The sequence below is a fragment of the Copidosoma floridanum genome, unplaced genomic scaffold (genome assembly GCF_036245765.1).
Source record: "Copidosoma floridanum isolate Cflo_tuat_1 unplaced genomic scaffold, Cflo_Japanese_pri ptg000020l, whole genome shotgun sequence".
Taxonomy (NCBI): domain Eukaryota; kingdom Metazoa; phylum Arthropoda; class Insecta; order Hymenoptera; family Encyrtidae; genus Copidosoma; species Copidosoma floridanum.
The window spans coordinates 30,583,851-30,603,331 of NW_028321897.1; the positions used below are offsets into that span (position 1 = coordinate 30,583,851).

Genomic DNA, 19,481 nt, shown 5'->3' on the forward strand with positions numbered 1-19,481 from the left:
GGAGGATGCTATGAAGGCGTTTAGTAAGAGAGTGCTATGTTTTCAAATATCCAGAAGTAATAATCATTTGGAAGTCGGTTGAACTACGATTTGACGGTCTAGGCCAACGACATTTAGATACCTGACCAGACTAACCAGAAAGAATGTCAGCTGGAACCAACTGAATCAACAGTAGCCGTTAACCTCAGGAAAATTCTGAAATAAATAAATGGAGGATAAATAGTTAGGTAGAGTGACAAAGATCCTACAGAGCATAAAAAGGCAGTTGACAAACAGCCGATTGTCAAAAATGGCGTTGAGAACGGCAGGATTCACCTTAAAAAAATCTGTAGACTACCAAAGGATCTGAAAGGTCACCGTCAGAAAGCTTTGAAGGAAAGTTCTGAGGGAATCTCGACAAATCCACATCATCAGGCAGCCTCTTCATAAAGAAAGCAGGGATGATTGCACAACCAAAGATTAAAGCGTAACCAAAAGGGCAAAAACACAACAACGATGACAACCTATGTGTATACGTCGTGCACAAAAAAGCAGGCACTTGTAAACCAGAAGGAATAAGCGACCATTAGATAAGAGTTAGGTAGTGCCAACATCAACATAGAAAAAATAAAAAAAAAATTTGTTTAAGTGAAGAAAGGCAAAAGAAAGAATTAAAGCCATTCTCATAAGAAAGGAAAAACATATGCGGAGATACAGAGAGTATTTCACAATGCTGTCAACCTAAGGGACTGCGGCATGAAAGTTGCTTGGATCCACAGTATAAGGGCTTCTTTTGTTTTAGTATAGCTTGCAAAAAGTTTTAAAATCAAGGAGAAGTTGATACAGGCTTTTTTACAGGCCACCAGGAAGGCAGAAAAGGGACAATCAAGAAAGTCTAGACTGGCTTTTGGGGTACTGGATTTGAATGCAGTGATAAATAAAGAGAAAGTAACAGCAGCTACCTCCTATCTTTCGAACGTTGGTCTCTTTAATGTTCACTAGAGCTTCATTTTGCCCTCTTGTATTAGCTCTTAGCATGTTGCTATTAGCATCACCACTATTCTCTACGATGAGCAGCCGAAAATCTTGGTCAGTGCAAATGTAATATCTTCTTTCTCTGTTATTTTAGCCAATATTATTCTGTCAAGCCTGACTGTTTTATCGTCATTCTATTATCATCATTAAAACTGGTGATAAGGGTTTCTTTACTCTAAACTTGATAGGAATATTTTTCTTTTTGGTTGTAGTGACTCAATATGCTGTGATACCATCATAGTTTTTTCTGGTTTTTTTTTTCTTATTTAAATTTTTTTTTGGTTACTGTCATCAACCATGATCTTAGAGATTGGCTTCTAGTTCTCGCTAACCTTTTTCCTTTTTGAGAAGGTGGATTAAATATCTCTGTCCAAGCTTTAATCAGAACTGAGCGTATTATTATCTCCCTTTAATCTGATCCATACTTCTTTTTCAGTATGCTATCATTGACTTGTTCCAGAAAGTTTATTATCTACTCTTTAGTCAAGTTGCGGCTGCCCTTAAAATTATCTGGTAGGCTTTTAGTTAATATCATACCTTTTTTAATAGGCATCGTTGTTGTTGTGCAGTTTGTTATTGCCACTTCACCATATCTCTGATCTTCTTTTTAAGTTCAATAAAATCAGACCCTTTTTCTTCTGCTTAACAAGTAGCTTGGTCTTCATGTTTCCTGTAAATTTTAGATCAATCTCGGTTTTGCTAAAGAGACTTTGAGCACTAGCATCGCTCACTTCACCTCTAATGCTTGATAGTCTGCCACATCCACGTCTCAGCATTACAGTAAAGCTTTTCTTCAAGAATTTTTTATCCAAGGTTGTGTTCTTTAGCCTTTTTGTCACAGTAAAACAAAAGATAGCTAAATTCAACACCACTTTTGTGCGGTCATACGATGACAACGCTTATCCTACCTCTGTCACAGCAGTCAGTGATGTTGGACTTGAGGGCAAATTGGGAGTTCGTTTTTCTTAGCTTCACTACACACGCATATTGTACCAAACCCTGGTCTATATAATAATAAAGCAGTCTTCCTTGCTATAATTAAGGGGAAGGAGCAACACTTAGCCAACCATAGCAAAAGTTGACCTTTGGTTTATACTTTTTCCAATTTTTTTGTTTAAACAAAAAGGCTACTGTTGGCTTTAACTGAGCAGCGCAAAATACATAATGCACGAAGAACCTACCACAAAAATAGCAAAGCCATGACTTATCATTAAAAAATTTAAACACTGTAACATTTTGTAACAACGGATTTCCTGATGCAGGGGTGCAGTATAAACGGTTGGGTGGTTATACAAGCAAAATTTTAGCTTCTGATGCTACGGGTTTCGGTACTCGTTGCACAAGAAGTGCCCATAAATTGCTCTTTTTAATTTTTGGTCTTTAGTATTACCTTATTTACTAGGAGCCCAACTCAAAAATAACGAAGCATTGACAAATGTTTAGCTAATTCAATTACTAATACCTATTACAACTTATGCCATACAGAAAAGATTATAAATGTTTGGAAACATCTGGTACCAATCGAGAATAACCAAATAATACGAAATAGAGGACGTTCGATTCTTTTTGTTTCGTAGAGTAAAGATATGTATGCGTGCAGTGGCATAAGTTGAGCAGCGATGATGTACCCTTGATAAAAACGTGAGAAATTTACAGAGCTGCAGGCATTTGGCAAGATTTCCTCATACAACGTGACAACGCTCACATACACAACGTTATAGAGTAGCGGAAAAATTTGAATGTGCTGAATGATTTGATATTTTCCGTGCTTATTGTTTGTTTAAATTTGGATTAAGTAGTTTAGTATATAAAATGGCGTTATTGTCATGTTATATTGTGTTGGCACTTGTTCAATTAAAAACTACTATATGTAAAAGTGATTTCTTCTAAATTTTTCGTTTTAGCGATTTGAAGCAGGGTGGCATGTAAAGATTTTATTTTCTTTTAAACTTTTTTACGGTCTGAATGCACGAAAAAACACTCACGAAGTATATAATATCGCACGAAATCAACGCTACCACAGTTTTTTATACCGTACATGGCACAGGTAAATTATTGAACTGACTTTATTTTTGATATGCTATGTAGATTGTCAATATTATCTAGACACAGACGCGAAAAATTTTCGCATTTCTGTTTTTCATTAAAATATCAAATAGTTTGACTGTTTTAATTTTATAAACTTGCGGTACAATCAGTTCCTGTAAATAAGTGCAATTCTGGTAGAGCTTTGCAAAATGTTTTTCTAAGTTTTTTTTTTTTTTTTTTTTTTTTTTTTTTTTTTTTTTTGTAAAGTTACGGCGAACAGCTTACCAACAACATCGCTTTTCAGTTTCAGTGTTATGTTTTTTTTATCCCTCTCTTACAAGTTTATTTAAATACTCTGCAGCAAAATTTGATGTTTTTTTACTGATCGCTTTTTTATAACGTGTCTAAGTTTCATTTCATTCTGCGATACTTTTTTTTTTGGGACTCACTGACATGATTAACATTGAGAAAAAGTTACAAGTTTTGGTTGAGGCTGACCACTTAGTTACTACATTAAATAAATTACATTTATCGAAGTCCTTCGTGAAAGGATTCCTATTTTTTTCGATGCACGGTGCGATTTCTGTCAGTAACGCATGATCTTTAATTATTTCGTGATGCTCAAGTTTCTTTATAACATTGCAATAAGAAATTAAATGTTTCCTTAGAAAAAATTAGATTTTTTAATTTTTTAAACTGCGGTTTAGTGCTTAGCGCTGCCTCAACGTCATGAAATTTATTAACTGACTATCATCTGTCCACGAATTCCTTGCATGATTATCAATTGCTTGCTCAGTACACGAGTCGAAAGGTGACCTTCAGCCCAGTTTTGTCTGTGCGCCTTACATCAAATGCTCCTTTTTCGAGTTCCTTGTACAATGCCAGGTTATTTTTTTTTAATGATTATCATATTGCACAGATAAAACAGTGGACTACGATATCAAATTAGCGATGTCATATGCACATCATTCACAACTGTAACAGTTTTAGGTAATTTGCTTAAAATTATTTGTTCATAAGCGGCTGAGTAAAAACTCTATTACTAAATTTTCAAGTCAAATTTGAATATATGTTTTGTACAGATCATTCAGAAATAAAATGTTTTTTTTTGGATGATATTAATGTCAATAAACATTCTCATTTTCAGTAAGGATGTCTTATACATCACGCACTTTATGCTTATCACCGTATTTCTTGGATTTGGCATAATTCAGAGCTTTAATTTGCCATTTAAATTTAGATAAACCGATGCGATAGTATAAAAACATTGCACAATCATCTAATTCGTCGCTAATACTAGACTCACAAAGAGCAACAGTACCTTATCGTATCTGCTGTAAGATATAAATGTTGAGGCAGAGAAGGATGCGAAATTTTTTTCCAAATACCCTGACTATATTATGCTTGAAAAATATGTACACGTCTTTTCCGATTGTACAGTGATACCCTTGAAGGCATAGCAAAACTGTATCAACTTTTCCTAGAAAAAAGCCTCTTGACGTGCTTCTATGATGGAATCAGTATGAGACGTCAAGGGTAGTTTCGTTAGAGGGCGTTTTCGCTAGTCTTTCTCGATAGTTGTCTCAAAAAATAAAGTTCTATTAAAATTTTATTACAGAATAAAAATAAACCACGTTTAGAGAAAGTACGTAAGCATAAATATAGACTCTTATGGTACGTGCGAGAGAGTTATTGAACATCATCAAACAAAATGGTACCTTAAATAAGCATGTTCTTTCCTTGAAATGTATCCATTGCTTTAAAAGTTAAGGATGCCAACGCATCAATTAATTTATGGTTAAAACATCAAAAACGTACAAAACAATGTGACTTTATAATAAACGATGCGGGTTATACTGGGCAAGTAATTTCGAGTAAAAAATCTTAAATTGCTTAAATTTAAAAAGAAAGCTGAACTATTTAGCATCAACATAAAGTATCATTAGAAATGATATGTTATTTTTCATGTCCAAAACTTTGCGAATTATTTTACATACAGCTTTAGTAGACTAGAAATTTTTTATTAAATAACAAATACCAACACAATATAAAATGACAGTAATGTCACTATAGATGTTGAACGACTTAATCCAAACTACAACAAATAATGAGCACGGAAATAATCCAGTCATTCGACATGTTCAAATTTTGCCACTACTCTACAACGTTGTGTATGTGAGCGTTATCACATCGTACAAGGAAATCTATCCAAATGTCTGCAGCTATGCAAATTTATCATGTTTTTGTCAAGGGTGCGTCATCGCTACTAAACTTATGCCAGTGCACCCAAACATATTCCTACTCTACGAAATAAAAGGAATCAAACGTGCTTTATTTTGCATTATTTAGTTATTTTTTGATTCGTATCAGATGTTTCCAAACTTTTAGAATCTTCTCGGGATAGCATACGTTGTTGTAAGAAATATTAGTGATGAAATTAGTTAAAGATTTGTCAATACTTCATTATTTTTGTGGTGGACTCCTAGCCTGCGAGGTAATACTAAAGAAAAAAAATTAAGAAGAGCAATTTATGGGCACTTTTTGTACAACGGGTGCCAAAACCTGTAGCATCAGTGGCTGAATTTTTTTTGTATAACCGCTTAACTATTTATACTGCACCCCTGTACGTATCATGACATACGCTGTGTCAAAATGTTGTAGTATTTAAATTGTTTAATAATAAGTCATGGCTTCAAACATTGTTCAGACAAAAAACTAGAAAGGGTGCAAACTAAAGAACAACTCTTACTTGGATCAGCCAAAAGTAACCACTATCTCTTTATTTATTTACTTTTTTATTCTTTAAAACTTTTTTATGTTTTGGTTTTACCAGGTTACCACGACAGCATATTGGCCTAGTCATCAGGACCACCTACTCACCACCTATGTGTGGGGGTGTTTTTTCATACCTATTTACCAATCCTTTCATTGATATCATAGCCATGTCATACCTTTGGCACTGTGATAATATTTCTGGTGAAACAGTGTGCCAGTTAAGCTTGCCCTCTCTGCACCAGTGGTGCATTGGGTCCACTCGCCACTGTGTAGTCTTTTCCCGGAGAAAACTTCGTATTTCAGGATATCCACTCTTTGCCAGTAAAGCCAGCGCTCTGTGCCAAAGCAGCTTCTCTACTTATTAATAATTGTTTATTGAATTTTTTATTCATTGGGTATTTTTGACAGAAAAAAATAATTGTTTATGACATTTTTTAATTATTTCCAAATTTTTTTTAAGCAGTCTGTTTTTTTAAACTATTCTTTCAGACATATAATGTAAGTGTTATATAAGAAGTTTACTAAGAGAGAGTGTATAAGCGAATATGACAGGTGCAAACATACCGTTACAAATTTTATTAACGTATGAAGTCGTTTTGAAATAATCAAAGGATTTAATATCAGCGATCAGTCTTGTACTAGCTAACCCGACACTGCGTCGTGCCATATCTATAGTCAGTAATTTTTGTACCTAGATATAATATTTCTAATAATCGTTCATTCATTCAGCATTAAAAAACTTACTAAAACCACGATAAGTTACTGAATATCCTCATTCTAACAATAGTTAAATCAACTTTGATAAATTACAGTGAGTTATATCGAATATTGGTTTACAAAAACAATATGTACATTCATATATTGTCTGAAAAAAAACGTATAACTTTGTACTTAAATATCCAAGCACATACTAACGATTTCTCATTATTACCATTTTTATTATTATTATCATTATTTTCATCGTAATAACACTTATTACTATAAATATTCTAATTACATTATTATTATTGCCATTATTACTACAGCTATTTTTGTTATGGTTTAACTCATATTTATTATACTACAAATCCAAAAAAAATTTAGTTAAAAATATTTAACTTTTTGCAAAGATGAAAGGGATAGAAAAAAAAACTCAATAAAATTTCAGGCTTAGGAAAGACTTTAAGTATCTTAAAATTTAGAATATGGCATAAGACAATCATTTTGTAGTTTTTTCTAATTGTTAATATAAAATCCGAAAAAGTCCAGAAACATCCGGACAAGAGAAAACCCGGATAGGGGGCGTTTCATGTGAACGTCCCAGGCCCGCCACGCGAACGCTCAAAGTCTCTATTTTCAGCTCATTTTCTCGGCCTTATCCCTATCTTAAAAAAATGTTGCGAATAGAATTTCGATGTATTTTTCGTCAGCTTTCCAATAGTATGGTTAGTTTTCCAAAAAAATTTCATTTTCACTGAAAAAAAACACAAAACATGCTACATCTCGAAAAAGGCATTTTTAATATTTTTTTTGATAGGCTAGATGGAAAGCTGAGGTTTTTTACATTAAAAACGTCTTTTTGTAGAGTATGCTCTCACTGAAAAATTTGAGTAAAATAATACCAAAAAGTAAACGTTTGGTCGTCTGAACGCGCGCCGAAGCCCGGCACGGCACCGCACCACGCTTAAGTTAACTAGGAATATTATAAATTTAGAAATACTTTCTAACTAAATATTTTTTATTATATTTTAGTTTTAGATGAAGTTCGAGATGTAGGCTTTTTGGTTTTACTCTTTTGTTTTGAAAAAAGTTGATACTCAGAGCTCATAAATGTTTCTTTTACTTTCAATGTTTGCATTGTATTTTAATTGCAATGTTTTTTTTAATTGCAAAGTACCTAGAACTGATTTTGCTTCATCAACTCGAAATTTGAGTTAAATTTTACATTTTTCATACGACACTTTACTCAAATAAAAAATTTTTGTTCCCTTGCAATAATTCTTTAAAAGTTTTTTGCTGTTAACATTCAGTTATTAGACGAAACTTGAAGACTTGCACGTCTTGCACCTCTCTTTCAGTTGGCTTTAATACCGTCACACGCTCCCTTTCCATGATCAGTAGCAAAAAAATGCCATTCACAATTAATTTTAAAATCTTTTTTGTGGAAAAGTGTGTTTCTAAAATTGCTCGTATTTTTGAAATGTTGACTGGCCCCATCAGTTATGTAAAAAATTTTCTTTACGACAGACTTGGATTTCAAATAATTTATTATAACTTTTTAATGCTCATGTACAGCAATTGTATCATGACTTAGGTTATCGGAAATAACAGCAATACTTATGTGTTTGGGCTCATCTTTTTCTTTATAATAAATTACAATTGTAAAAATGGAAGCTTGGTTATTGTTGCACTAAAAAGATTGCGTTGAATTCTGTACAACTAACGCATAATTTTCCGAAAAATCACAAGTTACAATAAATTCTCCACAAGGTCTTTTTTTTAGTTGATTAATAAATAGTGATTGTTTCATAGCAAAATAATCATGAGTTTTGAGTGTTAATAATTTTTCTCCTAGTAAGTCAACGAAATCATGAGTATTCAAAGTTTGTGTAGCAATGGTACATCTATCTGTTTGAAACCACGATTCATATTTAATTTCAAAAATATTATGTTTTTTAAAAAATTCAAGAAGATGTGGGCGTTAAGTTAACATATTGGGACAATCTAGACATTCTGCACCTAAGAAACATTTTTCATTAGAGTTACTGCACACTACTGCTTTTATGCAGTCGTAAAAGTTTTTAAGAGGCAGTTTTTGGCAAATAGGCCATCTACAATAAGTTAAATAAATTAAAATATGCAAGGCAATTATACTAAATTTGAAACTAAAATACGCTTTTTGTTCAGACAGTTCTTTTATTTCTAACTGAAAATCATATGAAAAATCGAAGATTCTATTTTAATTATACAATACTATATTAAGTTATATTGTATAAGCATACTTCATTGTTTAGTAAATAATTAAATGTTACAAAACTAATAATATTAGTCAACACAAGGGGAGCATTACGCGGCGCCTTCTTTGGCGCGCGTTCAGACGGCCAAACATCTACTTTTTGGTATTGATTTACTCGAATTTTACAGTGAGAGCACACTGTGCAAAAAGACGTTTTCAATGTAAAAAAACCTCAGCTTTCTATCTAGCTTATCAAAAAAAATATCAAAAATGCTTTTTTTGAGATATAGCATATTTTTTGTTTTTTTTCAGTGAAAATGAAACTTTCTCGGAAAATTAACTACACTATCAGAAAGCTGACTGAAAAATACATTGAAAATGTTATTTGCAACGTTTTTTTAGGATAGGAATCAGGCTGAGAAAATAAGCTGAAAACAGTGACTTTTAGCGCTCGCACGGCGGGCCTGGGACGTTTCGCGTTAAACGCCTCATATGTATAATTAAAAAATATTCCAAATTTATTTTATTAGAAACACAAAAATAAAAAAAAGTTAATTCTACTTCTTAAAATTTCAGCGCATAAAAAAATAAGAGCAACCCTGCTTAACCCCCAACCCCATTGCTTTCAATGGTTTTGGAATGTATTTTAGTACTTGAAAATAAAATACACGTATATTAGTACCAATATCTACTTTCGAAAACCATCCATAATTATTACCTCTGAAAATCATTTTTTTATTATGCTTCGGCTTTTAATTAATATTTCTTAAAAAAATAAAGTGAAAAAATATTTTTAATAAGTCGAATATATAAGTAATGTTTACGATTCAAAGAGCTGCTACTCTTTTATTTTATTTACTTATTTACTTTTTCTTTAACTCATCTTTTTTTGCTTTTTTCACATCAAAAATAAAATATGGACTGAAAAACAATAAAATAAAATAAATTACCTTTAGTTATTTTTGTTAACGTGTTCATTTTTAAAATAAACACCTTTAAATACAATAAACTGCCACATGAAGTACCGGACAGCATGTAAATGATAAAAAAAATTTTTTTTCTTGAGATGTACCTTTAATTAAAACACAATGAAATTTGTTATAAAAGCAGTTTGTTTTTTTTAATTAATTTTTTTTTAAAACTAATATTTATTGAATTAATGAAATATAATATTATTATTGTTACACTTGAGTCATTGTTTCTGAATGTGATTTTACTAAAAACAAAAGTATTACATATTTTTCATACTACATATTGTTTCGTCTTCTTGTTCATTACAATTAAGTTATAGTATCTTTTTCTTTTAAGTTTTAAAAGCAGTGAGTTTATTTGAAAAAGTACTCAAAACATAATGTCTTCTTGCACCAACCACATCTAATGATAGCAATGTTGTTGAATTCTTCTATTTCGCAATGTGTATTACAAGAATTTCTGAATAAAAACTCAACTAGAGTTTTTAATTTCTCTAGTTTATATGTGATATATTTACTTTTGTACCATAAATATCCATGCATGTTCTTATATCCCGGTAAAAGAAGTTGATTAAAAACCCAAGATTGCCTTTTTATGATATTATTTTTTAAATGTGTCTTTGAATCATGGTCCATCAAAGTTACTTGATTCGAAAAATATCACACAAAATTTTTCCAGACAAGAAACTTATAATTACGAAGTGGTTCAATTGTTCCTGTAGTTTCAGTTGGTATTTTTTTACAATAACTATTTTATTTTTTGGCATAATTTCTTCTTTAACTTTATCACAATGTCCACTCCAGAAGTCAAATAGGAGTACTTTAAAGACCTACAAGTAGATAAAATACCGTTCTTAGTTAAACTTTAAAGAGATCTTAAATACAAAAACATATGTATAAAGTCGTTTTTTCGATCATTGCATTATAATCAACAAAAACTATGACTCACCTGTTGTTAACTTATCCGGTTTCGATGGTGCTCCATATACATTTTCTTGCAACAATGAGTTTTGTTCTACAACATGACCAAATTGACCGGTTAAGTCTTTTGAAACAAGAAAAAGCGGCTGAAGTAATTGTTTAGTAGCTGATACAAGTGGTTGTATAGTGTAACTACGCGTTGTCGATAAAACCAACTGTACAGGACATTACACTTGCTTTTCCCCTTTAATTTCTAGTGCTCTTCTAGAATGCATTTCGCGTCTGATTACTGAAGACAGTGACGTGGCTGTCCTAACTGACGTTGCTGCCAATACTTGAGAATTTAAATCGTCGTCCTTTTTATAGAAACAGCCATGGGACATTAAGCAGTCCTTGCTGGACAGAAATAGCGTGTTTATGACTCTTAACTTGCCTTCACCCTCTGCTTGTCTAGTAGTTGCTTCGGTTACTGTTATCAACGCCAGCCTCTGTCCTCTGGTATTTCGTTTAAGAGAGCTACTTCAGGCTCCTGGCTATTTAGTCCAAAAGTCTTAACAAAAGCCTTTAGACTACGGCATTGGCCTTGTCAGGGTCAAAGTTCGCCTTCATTGAATTCAGCACATAAGCAAAGGTCTGCCCTTCGGCCTTCTTCATCAGTACTGTTATGGTCACGTCTACTCTGTTCTTCTGGCCTTTTTTGTCGTTCAGGAGGACCTCTTCTTGTTGAACTCTGCCTGTTTAATTTTCTTAGAAGACATTTCTTAGATGGCATTGTTTCCAGGGCTGACTGATGGGCTCCTGTTTCTATTAAGTAGCTCTATTTTCTTAAAGGCAGTAATCAGGGTTTTTTTCTGAACATGTCGTCGAAAATTATCTCTACGCTGCTCCTTGTATTACACGGATTGGAAGCGCTCTCTCCGACCATTAAAAAATCTTTCGTCTGTAAAAGAGACATTGATTCTAGTCTTGTGGGCGTCTTTGAGGTGTTCGAGTGCAGCTTTAATGCCATTTTTAATAGCATTAGCAGTATTCTCATACTTTTGACTTATAGCTTCAAGCATTTTTTTAAGCTCACTTGTTGCAAGTTAAACTTTCTTAACTTCTTCTTTCCACTTTGTTCTCAGCTCTGCACCATAAACTTCCATCGACTCAAGCTCCTCTTAAGTCTGGTTGCTAAAGACACTAACGTTACTCTCCTTGCTCCCGTTACTGCCAATACTTAAGACATTTGCTCATCGTCCCTTGCTTGAAAACGACCATGGAACATTTAACAGTCCCTGCTGGCCATGAATAGCGTCTTTGTACCCCCCCCCCCCCAGAATCCGTGGGGCCAGCGGCAGTCACCCAGGCTTTCATTGCATCGGAACTGCCAGCAGATTTTCACAAAGAGGTTAGCACCTGGGATACTAGTTTAACATTGAAGTTCTTCATTTCAAGTTCTTCTTAAAATTGTGTTGATTAGTGAAAGCCAACTCTCCCTTTTTTTCCAAAAATAAGCATCTGGAAAGGGTGCAAACCATCGCAGCAGCCCACTTCATTGCCGAAGATAGGCACTACTTGCTCGGGCCGGCCGGGAGTCGCCACTGTCCCTCAGTCCCACCCACGGAGACTGCCTTTACGTTGTGTAAGAAGTGTGAAAAAAGTAATTGTGTGTAGTGTGTGTACATGTTGGTACACTACAGTCATCCTAGCGAAACAAGCGGCAGAACACAATGCCACGACTCGCGCACACAACCCGCAAAAATCAGTTGGCGTATACATTGCACTATAAGTGCCGCCATATAGCCTCCTCAGAGGTAGTAAGCCTAGATTAGTCAGCCCACCACGTCTTTTTTGTTTATGAGGCGTACAGCCATATCAGATGTGGTTACCCAGACTTACCCGGGCCTTATCGTCCGGCTTCACCCGCCACCAGGCGTCCAACGCAAGCCCGGGAAAGGACCCTCGACCCGCAACTCGGAACAATCCGTCAGTATCTCTGTGTTTGTTTAGTGAAAGTGTGATGCATGTATCTGAGAAGAATGTTATGACCGCCGCTTACTTCTATACACGACGGGTGCTAGTTTTTGTTGGCCCGCATCAAGCATCAGAGCGCTACCCACGGCGGCAGCAGAAAGCGAAGAACAAGGAGCACAAGCAGGGCCGACCCATGCATCCACACTGATGAAGATACAAGACACGAGTCCCCCATCCACACCACCACAGATACACATGCCAACGCCGCACACGCCTCCTAATCCACGCCCCCGACCATCACCACAGAAATCCAACCCAGCTATCCACCGTCACCTCATATCTTATGAGGATGCCCCTATCCGCCACCCGGGGAAACGCCCGGTATGCAGAAACCAGCAAAAACTCCACCCGGGATGGTGGTGGTGGTAGTGGTAGTTTTTTTTTTTTTTTTTTTTTTTGTGGAGGGAGGGGAAATTCATTGAGGTACATCGCAGGGACAGCGGTAGTGTGGGACTCAGTGGATTTTTTTTTTATTGGACCACTCATACCCACTAAAACCCCCCCCCCCCATGCCGCGTGGCTTTTGATCCACCCCGGAACCACGTTAGCATTACTTCAGGGTGGAGCCATCAGAGAGACCATCGCGTCTCACAGCATTAACGTGCTAACTCGCCACCATTTGCTAGAGGTGCTGATGCTCTCGAAACCTAAAAAGGACTCGGGGTCCCTGAGGACCAACACCTTGTCTAGCGCTTCATAGTAGAACGCCTACTTAGCCAGCACCACTATAAGGTTAATGCTTTCCCTTGCTGATAGGTAAAAAGTACCCAGCGCAGCGTGGGTCCACATTAGTCTGACTTTTAACTGAAGGCCTTTTTGCCTTATTTTGATCCTGCTTGGGCCTTATCCCTGGCCTCTTTTAGGGCTGTTCTAAATAAAGGGCAGCTCCCGCTGCCTGCTTCGTGCTTGTTGTCCGTTGTTGGGCAAAGAAAGGACCATGCTGGGCCTGGACACTCTTTCTTCCGGTGGTTTGAGCTTCCACACCGGAAGCAAAGCTTGGATCTGTTTTCGTTCTTGCAGTTGCCCGAAACGTGTCCATATTCGAGGCATTTGTAACATCTTGGTACTTTAATTCTTCTTCAAATTCGGCAGCTTACAAAGCCAACTCGTAACCTGCCTCCCTTTTCTACTTGTCTGGCAGATGCTTCGTCCACCTTTATTAAAGCCAGCCTCTGTCCTCTGGCATTTGGCTTTAAGAGAGCTACTTCTGGCTCCTGGCTCTGATGTCCAAAAGTCCTAGCGAAAGCCTCTTTGACTTTATCTTCCTCTACAATGGCATCCAGGTCTCGAACCTCTAATTTCACTTTTCTGTTGCTCATTTTGACAGTACCCTGTCCGGCTACCGACATTTCAATTTGCTGTGAAAATGCAGTAGCATTCTCTACGCCTTTGGCCTTAATAAGTATGTCTCCTTTTTTTGTAGTAACAACACTTTGGACTGCCACGTTAGCCTTATCAGGGTCAAAGTTCGCCTTCATCGTCTTCAGTACCGTTGCAAAGGTCTGTCCTTCAGCCATCTTCACTACTACTGTTGTTGTGGCGTCCACTTTTTTCTTCTGGCTTGTTTTGTCATTCAGGGAAATTTCTTCTTGTTTGCCACTACCTGTTTTCTTTTTCTTTGAAGACATAGTCTGCTGGCGTTTTTCAGGGCTGTCCGATGGGCTCCTGTTTCTTTTACTTCGTTTTATTTCTTTTAGGGCAGTATTCAGGGTTTTTTTCTGTACATGCCATCGAAAATTATCTCGCCTTTGTTCCCTCCACTGCAGGGATTCAAATGACGACTTCCAAGCGTTGGTATACACATCTTCTTCAGTAAGACAGCCTTTTCTCAGCACCTCCGCCTCTTGAAGATGCTTAAGCGCCGCTTTGAGCCCATTTCTAACAGCGTTCGCTGTGTTGCCGTACTTATCGTTAATCATTTGTAGCGTCTCTGTAATGTCTTCCGTTGCTGATTGGACTTTATCAGCAACTTGCTGTCACTTTACTCTGAGCATAGCAACACTTTCTTCTAAAGAGGCAAGCTCCTCCCGGGTCTGGTTGCTAAATACTGACACGTTGCTGTCCTCGGTATCGTAAGTGCCTATACTCGACAGGCTTCCTCTTCGTCCTTTGTCTGTAAGAAAAGGCCATGGAACATTTAGAAGTCCCTGTTGTCCATGAGACACGTCTTTGTGCCCCCCCCCCCCAGAATCCGTAAGGCCTGCGACAGTCACCCGGGCTTTCACCGGATCGGAACTGCTGGCGGATTCCCTCAAAGAGGTTACCGCCTGGGGTACTAGTTTTGCATCGACGTTTTTTATTTTGGCATCTTTTTTAGTGTCGTACTGACCCGCGAAGACTAGCACTACCCTTTTTTCCTAGAAATAAGTATTTGGAAAGGGTTTAAAACCAGGGAAACAGCTCTCTCTGTTACCAGAGAGAACTGCTACTTGCTCGGGCTGGCCGGGAGTCGCCACTCTCCCTCAGTCCCACCTGCGGAGACTGCCCTGGCGTTGAGTAGCAAGTCTAAGAATGGTGTTCGTGTGTAATGTATGTATATGTTGGTACACTACAGTCATCCCAGCGAGACGAGCAGCAACGTACAGTCCCACGACCGGCACAGACAACCCGACAAAACGAGCTGGCGTAAGGCACTAAAGTGCGGCTATATAGCCTCCTCAGTGGTAGTAAGCCTAGATTAGTCAGCCCACCACGTCTTTTCTGTTTATGAGGCGTACAGCCATATCAGATGTGGTAACCCAGACTTACCTGGGCCTCATCGTCCAGCTGCACCCGCCCTCCAACGCAAGCCCGGAAAAGGCCCCGCCACCCGCAACCCGGGACAATCCCCAAGTATACCTGTGTTTGTTTAGTGGGAGTATGATGCATGTATGTGAGAAGATAGTAGAAGTAGTAGTAGTAGTAGTAGTAGTAGTAGTAGTAGTAGTAGTAGTAGTAGTAGTAGTAGTAGTAGTAGTAGTAGTAGTATTAGTAGTAGTAGTAGTAGTAGTAGTAGTAGTAGTAGTAGTAGTAGTAGTAGTAGTAGTAGTAGTAGTAGTAGTAGTAGTAGTCGTAGTAGTAGTAGTAGTAGTATGCTTATGCCATCGGAAAAGACCGAGAAAAAATCTCGATAATTTTCGACGGGATTGAAACCCACGACACCTCGAGTATCTCCGGCTAGGGGGCTAGCATGCTTACCACTAAGCCGTCGAAGCTCTTTCTGTAAAAGTAATAATCATGTAGCAATACTAATAATAATAAGATAAATTTAATATCTTGGTAAGACTCACTTTATAAGTACGAAATAAAAAGCTTGTGATCTTAGCAACAAATTGGTCAGTCTTATTTCACTGTAGTAGACGTTTCTACAATTATGTTCATTTGATTTTTATCAAAATCCATTACTATTTTAATGTGAGTATAATTTTCGCACAGCTTTTATGCCGAATTTTTAACGCTTAGTGGATCTGAAATTTCAAGTGTAGGAACATTGGGACTTCAAAAACCATCTTTTGAAATTTCATCCCATTCGTGAGACATTTGAGTTTATTGGTAAACCACCTTAATTAAAAAATATTAGTTGGAAGCCGAGATATGATACAAAAAAAAATGATTTTCAAAGATAATATTTAGGAGTGGTTTTTCTTTGGCGGGATTTTGGCTCAAATAAAAATATACGTGTCTCTTATTTTTTTGCTAACTACATTATTGAAATCGGTGGGGTCAGGTTGGGAAGGCTTTCTTGTAAGTGCTATAGTCTTTCTTACAACTCAAAGATTAACCATTTAATTTTACGTGCACGATCCTCACTGTACAAGGTAAAACACTTCTGGCATGGATCATTAAAATAAGTCATTTTTGTCCTAAACAAAAAAATAATCTGGGAATAAAAAATCGCACAACTTACATTTAATAAGTGGTACTTGTGAGTTAATAAAAGCTTGCCGTCGTTTTTCTTTATCTAATGTGTTTGTATCAACAGACATGTTAAGTCGTTCGTGGGAATCATCATCACTGTGGTTACGATCATCTTTGAGAACTAATCTAGAATTACAAATGTCCTCTCTGAAAAAGTACAATCATGAAAGTTGTTGACACAAATTTTTAATTATACAGGCTATATGTATAGTTCGTCATAAAATTACTGTTCATCCAATGGAATATGTTCATGACCCAATTCTCTTGCTTGTTGTCTACGCTTTCTTGCAGCGTGAATCATTGCAGCATCTGGTATACAACCACCTGAAACATCATATGAAAAAAAAATTAATTTTTGTTTTTTTGACAACACAATCAAACAATTCCATGAATAACTTACTTTTAAGAAAAAACTTGACATTTTCAGATCTGTCCGATTTATTCTTGAACTGGTATCCAGGGCTTGCTTCAATATCGTCTTCAGAACTGTAGTTATCTTTATCCGCAACCAAAGCATCTTTACCTTTGAAAGTAACTAGTTCAGCATTCTTTATCTTGACCTTAAAAAAAAGCCATTGTATTTTATTTCGCAATAACTCGGTCAGCCCCAAAGTTGCAAATGATATACTATGAGTTAATTTAAAATGCAACATAACTATTTTAATTATTTATTATTGATACAAATAATTACTGCCAATGCAAGATAACAAATACAACGAGCTTTGTTTAATCAATGTTTTATTTCACTTTTTCCCTAAATGTTATTTTAACTGGGAATCAACTTTATTTCAGCTAAATTTTTGTAACTGTTAAGTTACATTTAGTACTATTTATTTATTAATTAAAATAACTTTCATGCAGAGAACAATTTTGGTTTCTAACTCCTTTTTTTCAAAGTAGCGGTTAAATTGAATAAATAATTAAGTAAACTTAACTACTTTGGACAAAAAAATGAAAATACACTTAAAATTGCGTTTATTTAACCAAGTATTTTACACTATATCAATTGTGTTAATTTCGTGTATTTGAGTAGGTCATCAAACTATTACACATCATAGTTTGGAAATAGTTTTACTGAAACTTGACAACGCAATAATGTTTTATATCAGATCTTTATTTGGATGTTATTATAATTATTGTAATAAAAGTATGCTGCATGGTACTATTTTCATTTTAATGTGTCACGATGTATTTTCAGCAGTTTTTGTGTAATCTCACACCATACATAAAATGTATCTTAAAACTCTTGGTTCAATGAATAAATAACTAAATTAATAAGAAATAAGTAATTATAATAAATTTTTTTTATATTTTTTAGTTATTTATCGGCTTATGAATTACGCGATTAAAGAATTATTTTTAATTTAAATTTATTACATCACCTATGCTGTGCAACAATGTTTGCTTAGTTCTTCAAACCACTTTGTATAAATATATTTTAAGGGTTTTTACATCTTGATATCAATACGTATAGTTGACCATGAGAAAACCTAGGTCTTTTGTAGTTAACTCCTAATCTATCAAAACTTTGACCTGGCGATTTACTGATTGTCATGGAAAAAGCTAGGACTATTAGAAACATTTACTATCTTCATACTTTGCATGTACTATGCTGTAATAAATATAATCTTTTCCTTCAATAAAATTTAAAATTTTATTATTTAAAGTGTACGAAAGTTCGTTATGAGTTGTTAGAGTTACTTTGTTTAGGCAGCTATTCATACCATCTCCATAAATTCGTTTCCGAACATCATCAGTTCTCCATCCGTATGGAATTTCGAAAGTTTTATTGTTTTTTTCTAATGTTCTTTAACAACAATAAAACTTTATAGTTTCACTAATTATTGAACTTTTACACTCATGCTTTATCACCGGAAGTATTTGTCTCAAATCGCCTTCTAAATAAAATAGTTCTCCACTAAACAGAATATTGTTATAACATACATCTGTTAAATGGTATGTAATGCGCTTTCCCGGAAAGAAAAGAGTTCCAGGTTTAAATACTGGTCAAGGTGGCACTTTTCTTCAACTGCTACGTATGACAATTTTTCTACAAATCTGAAGTTTTAACTGAAAAAATCGAGTTGCCTTGGCAATCTGGAACTGGATGGGAAATGTCGATACTTTCAATTACTCGCATTAAATCTTTTAAAGTTTTATCCACTATTTCCAAAACTTTTTAAGAGATCATTGGAGCTTCGTTCGAAGTAATTATATTTACTTCTCGTAATTTTTTTTTATTAGCTTCGTATACTAAAAAATAACTTCTAATGTTATTTAAATCTAATAATTATCAAAATGTTCTATAAGTTGTCATTCCTGCCGTCCCAGGAAAGAGAGTCGTTAAGTGACATTTTGGTCGAAAATGACTTTTTTATATCAAGGAAATCACAAGGCGATTTACAATCTAACTGTGTTTGTAAAAATCATGAACAGTTTTTCAATCATTTGTAATAATTTATTGAATGTTACTAAAGCTAAAAAAAATATTTATCTAACACCGAAAAGAGGGCGTAAGTGACTTGAAATTTGGAATCGGCGTCGGCAAGAAGGCGTAAGAGCACTTAATGCCTTTTTTACACTATAAAGTAGATAAGAGAGCGCGTATATTCCAAAATAAAAAGTCGTTATGTACTTAAGGAGGTTCTTGCGCTGGTCATATCATGAGCTGGGACTTTGCTTACACAGAAAAGAGGGGGTAAGTGCAAAGCAGACGACAATGTAACCTCGATTAGTTTGGAACCAAATGTTCCTTCAACTACTTAAATCATAGAGAATTGGTACACTCGGGTTTATATTTAAAAAGTTGAGTACAGTTTAAATCATTGACAAACTCAGATATTACAGATATGTATAATCAAACGTATCAAAAATGATCTGAAAAAGCACGAGAATACCAGTATAACTATTCTTTGCAAGAGTAA

General features: G+C 35.4%; 1 protein-coding gene across 1 annotated transcript in view; it reads right to left on the minus strand.

Moving 5' to 3' along the window:
* Positions 1-19,481, minus strand: part of LOC106643749 (PAX3- and PAX7-binding protein 1) — a 316,808-nt gene that overhangs the window by 231,559 nt on the left and 65,768 nt on the right. The window contains exons 4-6 of the mRNA XM_089593866.1: positions 16,958-17,117; positions 16,785-16,881; positions 16,547-16,704 (exon numbers count right to left, since the gene is read on the minus strand). Coding sequence (XP_089449992.1) covers positions 16,547-16,704; positions 16,785-16,881; positions 16,958-17,117 — 415 coding nt within the window. The remainder of the gene's footprint in view (positions 1-16,546; positions 16,705-16,784; positions 16,882-16,957; positions 17,118-19,481) is intronic.